This window comes from Zootermopsis nevadensis, unplaced genomic scaffold, assembly GCF_977971745.1.
Source record: "Zootermopsis nevadensis isolate Lab colony 2312 unplaced genomic scaffold, Znev_1.0 Znev_ptg000007l, whole genome shotgun sequence".
NCBI classification, from domain to species: Eukaryota; Metazoa; Arthropoda; class Insecta; order Blattodea; family Termopsidae; genus Zootermopsis; species Zootermopsis nevadensis.
In genome coordinates, this window is record NW_028259139.1 from 3946850 (window position 1) to 3954746 (window position 7897).

Below are 7897 nucleotides of genomic sequence, written 5' to 3' on the forward strand. Positions count from 1 at the left end.
GACGCTATCTTTCCTCCTTCACCCCACTTCCTCACCCTGCAAGTCTCAAGATTACAGTCCTGGACTGTAGTCTCTTTTGTGTTTTCTCTCTAAAAAAAAGATGAATTACTGATTAGCAATTTATATTTCTACTGTTTGTGTGCATATTTTAATTGATTTCATTTTATAGACACCAGTTATATGGACAAAAAAATACATGTTTCAGATATATATAATGTCTAAAATCTTCAGTGTATAGTGAGTATCATTACAATGTACTGCTGTATTGTTATGTTATTAACTTCATGGTCTTGCTGATGCCCTAGATAAAAGGCTGTTGATAACAGCAGATAGGAGAATGGGCTGTAATTAATGTAGTTGAAAGAATATCGCTGAGCTTGCCTTGAATCAACCCCATCCCATTACTTCAGTTTGTGGGTGGTGAGTGATTGATAATAATACATGTAGTTTGTATTGCAGCAGTTGATCACTGCCCATGTTTAGTGGGGTGTGGGAAATTGGAAGTTCAGTCAGTCTGATTTTATTCCAAATCAAAATATCTTGTGCTAAATAACTGGCGTGTATTTAGTAAGGTATGGCACTACATTACTGTGTAGCTAGTGTTTCATGTTTTTGGCTGGGTCTGTACACTTCCTCTTCCACCATTAGTAGGAGTCATTCTGCAACCAGCAAGCCAGAGCTCACCTCCCTGGCGAGCATCAGGATGGTACTACCCGTCTCAAAAACATACTTGAGTCCGCCAAACACCAGATTCTTACGGTTCACAGCTTATTATATCTATTGGCGCTGTTATCCTTTTGTACCATATAATTCTACTCCTACGTACCCTATTTCCAATTATATATTACTGATTTTATTCTCCCTTTTACATTTAATTTATAATGATTATTTTTCTTGTATCTCTGAACCCTACAACGTTAAATTTTATTTTCTTGTAAGCTACCTCGCATTGCATCGTAATAATTTATAACATTATATTTGTACATTTATGAACGTATTATATTAAACGGGCAGTAGATAACCATAGGTATCAAATAAGTCAAGTAAGGAATTAACATAGTAAGTGTCAAGGATCAGGAGACAAGTGATTGTGCTAACATACTAATGCAGTGCTGACTTTGTGTCACGCAGTGTTAAGACCGTGGGCTATTGCTACGGGCGTCATTTTGTCAGTCAAATGTAGACTGCAGCAGAAGGTAGTTCGCTAGCATTACGAAACGAAGAACCACTGCGTGGAACCAATGTCCGTGAAAATCTGGGTCCTTCGGCTCGCAATAACGATTTGGTGGTACAGCTCACGTGAGTGATCCATACACGCTGAGTAAAGGACAGTGCGCTAAGCTGTGTGTTATTATATTAGTGGCTGATATAAGTAGGTATAAGGGAATTGAGCCATACGTGCAGAATGTAGAGTACTAGTATCTTAGTCATTATAATGTAATGTAATAGGCAATATCTTGTATGTAAACTGTAATCGTTTGCTTTGTGGCAACTAGTACTAATGACCTTTGGGTTATTGGTGGACGAATTCCAGGAGGAAGGGTTTGAGACTTCGGTAGAACGCTAAACCACAACCTAAGGTTACCTTTAATGTAGTGTGAGGTAAATTTAAGTTGACATAAGTCTATTATTTATTGTGACATTCGATACAGCTTTCGGGAAGGTGAAGAGGGAAGAGTTCTGGGTAACTGCTGATCGTTTGTTTTGTTACGTTGTCTTAACATGCATCATCGGTGTTTTCTCTGATCCAGTCCACGTAGTGGGCTATCTCCGTGTACACTCCGGGATAAGGAGCGACGGTGCAAGGTTTCACGGACCAGGAAACGATGCCGACCTGGTGACCGTTGGCAATAAGTGGACCACCAGAATCGCCCTAGAAGTAACAATAGATTTCGTATTTTTTTCTTAGGAAACACTCACATGAGCTCTACTTTATTAGGAATGCGAAATACTTGTAAACACAGATAAAGAATTGACGTCGACGAATTTAAATGCACAATGAGATGATTCCCGCGATAATTCAGTTAATTTATTCAACTGCTTGACAGCACCAATGACGTCAATTACAGTCAAGCATTGATCGAAATCAGATATTAGCAAATAATACAGCAAAGTAAGATCTACAGGTAGCAGATACAATCAAGCGATAACACAAAACAGGGTTCATCAGTACAAATCTGAAGATTGAAGACAAAAGAAGTAACTATAAATAATTTTATAAATGCCCGAAAGCTAAAAAGAATCGCTGTTAACAATATCAGTGCCCTTGTAAATAGCAGTGATAGCATATGGCTTAATAATTCGGTTTATTTCGGTGTTAGAATTGTGTTGCAACAGCTACCAAAGGCCATTAGCTGATACACCACAAAAACCAAAACTAGAACGACAAAAATTATAAATACAACGAAATAAAGATAACAATAATATTGATTTTTTTTTTGCGATGATGTTAACAGCTCGTACATATGTCGGAGTTCTCTTTTAAGAAAGCATTTTCCTTTTTTTAAATTTAAAGTTTAGGCTATCATTTCGTAATCTACGTAGTTGATCGTCTGAAACCTATCAAATCAACAACAACTTCGAGATTGTTGTCAGTTGTCACTGTTGAATTTCTGAAGAAAGTAACTCTTCAACATTTTGCAAGCTATGTAGTTTTCCATTACACATTTATTTTATGAAACGTGTGAAAAATGTACCAAAACATACCCAAATGGATAAGTTCATTACCGTAGTTTGCCCAGGAAAACTCTTGAGTCATTAACAATGCAATGAAAAAGAAAATTTTTTCGAGTTCTTTAGACAGCACAACCGATAAGCAAACTTGGGCGTTGTGGGTTGGACAGACTGACTTGTCGAGAGCGGCCTTTGTCCACCAGAGTGCGCTCTCACGCTGTGCTTTTGTTATATGCGCTTTCACTGTCCGCGTTGTCGTATGTCTCCCAATTCATTTCGGCGTCTTATCCGCGGCCGAGGTAAAAGCTGTACGAGCAGTTACACTGAATCGTCCCGCCATTTTGACTCCGAGGACAAATAAAGGCTATCATGACGTGTCTATCAGAAAATTCACTTGTCATTTATACATTTTCCGTTTCACGCGTTTTTGATATAACCTAAACGGCGATTGGCAGGAACGCAACCGTAGACATCTCTGTTCACAGCGATGAAATAGTCATTGAAGTGTGAGATACTTACACTACATTGACCTTTGCCGCCCTCGGGAACTCCTGCGCAGATGTTGGTGTCGTGAACAGTGTTGTAGTGAACGGACTGGCAGTCGGCGTCACTGTACACTGTTATATTTACTTTCTGCAGGTGTTGCATGACAGAACCGCCGGTCTGACAACATTACAAGTTCATCAGTACCACATACAGCTTAGATAATTTGACCTATTATTCTCCATATTGGTCTTGTCATTGTTTATTGGGGTCTTAATTTTTCTTCCCAGTTTATATTCTAGCAACTCTAGTGGGATTTTGTTTATGTTCATCCACTGGGCATTTTCCATCTGATTCATTCTATATCTGCCAGTAATTTAAACAGTATTAATACCCTGCACGAACAGACCGGAATGCCATTGATCAAGAATTACATTAAAGGATTAGAAAATAGGCTAGACACAAATCCAACCTGCGGAATACTCAAATCCTTTTGCTCAATAAACGGTCAGAGGATTGCCTGTATTGTACATTGTTCTGAAACACATTCAAATTCCTTCACCTTCTACAAAAACGCAGGTAAACCTCAGCTTTTCTTTTGTAGTCCCCACTACAGAGCACAACCAGTACGTTTTAGGTACCCCGGAGGATCCAGTCCACACATCGACCAATCCCCTACGCTGAACCAAAGGACCCCCCCCCCCCCCATATTAACGTAAATATTTTTCCAAACTCCACCCCCAAGGATAATATCAAAATTCAAAATTAACGCAAAGACCCTGATCAACTTCCCTTCTCATCATTTCTTAACCCACCCTGTGCCTAACGCTACCCCCCACCTTCACCCCCCCTCTCTCTCTCTCTTGGAGGACTTCAGTGGGTAACGTGATGTTTTATGTCATACTCACGGAGGACAAACCCCAGCCGACGAGCGTCGCCGGTGTACCCCCTTCTGTGTGCTCGAGCTGTTTGGGAAGAGGGACTGGTCTCGCCAGATCGTCGAAGGCGATTGGGGATGAAAGCTGAGGGAGAAAATGACATGATAATAGGCCTTTTTTATATTTTACGTAATTTGACTAATGACAATAAGTTTTTGTCGCTGACAGTTATTATGGATTGTTCTAAGATTTATTGACTAGCGCAGTGTCCATGTAGTGAAGCTGGGAACATTTTCTTTCTTCGTTTGATCTGTTGATTTACAGGACTGATCTCACTTATACTCGGAACCTTCTTACCTTAACAAGAGCAATGTCATCTTTGTACATGTTATTCGGATTGTACCCGGCATGCATTTTGATGGCCTCTGCAGCGTGTGTGACTCCTCCTTCGTTCAGGGTAACAGTTCCAACAAGCACTGAGATGTCCTCCGGTGTTGTTCTGTGAAGGTACAGGTGTAAAGTTTTGTTATGGATAGTGAAAGAGAGATATGTTTTTTTACGCAAGAAATTTAACAAAGATTCGGTTTCAAATCTTGGCAAGAGCTACAAACGGTCTGAGGTAGCACGATAGAAGAACGAGGTAAAGAACGGAACTGTTTATAGAAGATTCCTGTCTTCTGGGTTGTTTGTTGTTCCGTGTAGTCTGGTAGAAGTTTACCGACGTTTCAAATATCTTTGATGCCTCCATCAGAAGACAGCAATCTTCGTATTCATCGCCATGAGAATTCCAAATCTTTCTTAAAACTGTTTGTTTCCGTGAGTAAATTACAGGAAATAAGGTAACAAATCCTTAAACTGTCCTGGGTTCGATTCTTGGTGAAGATGTTTATTAGGGATGATTCTTTCTATGATATTTAAAGATACTTAACGAATGATTTGGCCTATGATAAACTTTCGGGCGATTAAAAATTGATAATAAACGTAAGCTCTTGACAAATTTTTCCGCGATAACACTACGGGTACGCTGCTGGAAATTTCGAATTTGATCTTCACGTAACTGATGCCAACAAACGTACAGCGTGCTGTTCCTGAACAATACATCTCGGTTTTTTGGCATTTAAATGGCTGACTTACCCATCAACGCAGTGAGAAGCTGTGACAACGTAGCATTTATTTACAATGGAAGATCCACAGCTGTGACGCCCACGGTACTGTAGAGAAGCCTGCAAAGAGATGGGATGACGTCACAATATCATGAGCACTCGGGAACACAAAGTGCTTACAAAATTTTGGTGGTGCAACCTTACGCAAAAATGTCATCTTAACTGACTAGAGCAAGAGTTTTCAATCCTTAATGACATAGGACCACATTCATAATTTCATATCGATTCGTGAGAAGCTGAGAAGAATTTATTGAAACTTCATAAAATGCTCACGAAAAGATTTATTTATTAAAAATGCTTCCTATCGCAAATAAGGCCACATATTACTCAATAGTTTTCTTTAATAAATATGTTGATTCATTATTTGAATTAATTATTCTCACAAATGAAGTATCGTATCTGGCTGGAGCCTTCTATAGGATATTTTAAAATAAGTTTTGTTAAATTATACAACATGTCAAAGAAAAATATATATACACATATTCAGTGAATGAAATAAAGAACTTTTAATAAAATAAACCATTACATACGTCAGCATTGGCACCTAGTTGATTAGCGAATCTAGTGACCATCGTCAACTTCGTGGAACAGTTGACGACGGCGAAGCAACTGACAAGGTTAATATTCCGTATTATAATGTGTACACAGTTTTTTGAGTACTCACTATGAAAGGAAATTGGCCAGCATCAGCGTCTGTTCCATTAACAACCCTTTCACTTGCCGTGAGAATGCTTGGAGGTGCACCTGAGGAAAATACAATACAAACGTCTTCTGCGTTGAAAAATGCAAAACAAGACAATATTTATGTCTATATAAATCATGGGTGCGTTTTACTGTAAAGAAATTTTAAAGCAACTGACAGAGAAATGTAAAACTTAGAAAAAATGATGTCCTATTGGAGTCTTCTTAGCAATTATTCTACGCACATCGTAGATAATACTATCGCCGTTTTATTTTGGATCCTGAAAGAATTCTGAAGATATATAGATAATCTTGATAGGGTTTGGGGTTTCTAAAATGTGAAATAAGAACATGGTGACCGCGCGAAATCTGACGAGAAGTCATACCTGAATAAGAAGTAAGGCTTTGCCTTCAGTTTACGCGTAATGACTTTTATACTAGCGGAAATTATGCACCAATGTTAGATCACTCATTTATGTAAACGCGATAGAAATTGTAATTTATGAGTATCGCGTGATGCAGCTTTATACAGTGGCACCTCGATATAACGCGGGTTTCAGGGGGACAGCTTCAGTACCCGCGTTATATGTGAAATTGACACTTAACTAACATAGAACGTATGTAATCGTATTGGGGGACCTTATCACAACCGCGGTATAACGAGGCGAAATATATAGAGGTTCCACTGTATTTATCTTTTAATACGGCAAGTAATTCTTTTAAAATTGCATCTTGGTTATTTATTTTCTCCATACTTGTTAGTGTATTAATTTGTTTTCAGCATTTAGTTTCGTTAAAATTAAATTATTTGGTTATTCCGTCAAATCACAATGTATTTAAAATAAGATAATTAAAATAATTAAAATATCATTTCGTGTTCCATATCGAATAATCGATTTACAATTGGAACAGTTACAACATGTTTCGGTTTTATTAAACCATCATCAGGTGTAAAATTATATTAAATTTAAAACTCAATTACAATTTTTTACAATTGTAAAAAATTATATTAAATTATTTATTTATTTAATTACAATTGTAAAAAATTGTAATTGAGTTTTAAATTTAATATAATTTTACACCTGATGATGGTTTAATAAAACCGAAACATGTTGTAACTGTTCCAATTGTAAATCGATTATTCGATATGGAACACGAAATGATATTTTAATTATCTTATTTTAAATACATTGTGATTTGACGGAATAACCAAATAATTTAATTTTAATTTAATAAATCACAATATGACGCAACTACACTATCTTATTTAGTTTCGTGTTACTGAGATATAATACTGAGAAACATGTCTATATACTTCTGCAAAGCCCTTGTTAAGAAGCTAGTAGTCGCTCAGTTTGTCAAAAATGCTATTTCTTTATGGAACCGAAAGGTTCATTAGTGTTCATAAGTACCCGTCACTAGTCTGTACCACGAAATCATACTGGACCACCAGAATCGTCCTAGAAGTAATCATAGACTTCCAAGATAAACGAAAAATGCATCTCTTTGTTTATCTTACTAACAAAGTTGCGATATATACGGAATTTTAATCTGAAACCCTAGACGACTAGGATACCAGGATGTGAGATGAATTTATCTGGCACAGGATAAACCTGTGAAATCAGGGTTGCGGCCAGAGTGAGCCTTAACTAACGACGAATTTCATCTGATTAATCCTTCTGTGTTTTATTGTATTAAGTAATATTTTACCACGAAAAGGCGGATTATATTTTTTTTTCAAAGTGTTAGCAGGACTAACACGGTTAACATGAACGCTCTGTTCATTTATATTTATTGCTACCCTCACTATATAGTTTGGAAAACTGATGTCATAAGTCAAATTGTAAGAAATTCCACTCTTTGGCCCACTTACCAAGAACACTCACTACGCCAAGAATTACAGAAAACGCTTGAAGCAACATTTCGAAACAGACTCCACCTCTCTCGTTCCGCAAATAAATGTACAAACACCTGTGATTATACTTTATGGGGTTACAAGAGCACTTTAATCTAATCGGT

General features: G+C 37.4%; 1 protein-coding gene across 1 annotated transcript; it reads right to left on the reverse strand.

The window, feature by feature from the left end:
- Positions 1-1607: 1607 nt before the first annotated feature.
- LOC110830692 (chymotrypsin-1) lies at positions 1608-7859 on the reverse strand. Its single transcript, XM_087344029.1, has 7 exons — positions 7752-7859; positions 5862-5941; positions 5169-5257; positions 4392-4533; positions 4065-4178; positions 3193-3336; positions 1608-1873 (listed from the first exon to the last, which is right to left on the reverse strand). The coding sequence occupies exons 1-7, from the start codon at positions 7798-7800 to the stop codon at positions 1718-1720; spliced, it is 774 nt and encodes a 257-aa protein (XP_087200155.1). The 5' UTR covers positions 7801-7859; the 3' UTR covers positions 1608-1717.
- Between the last annotated feature and the right edge of the window lie 38 nt (positions 7860-7897).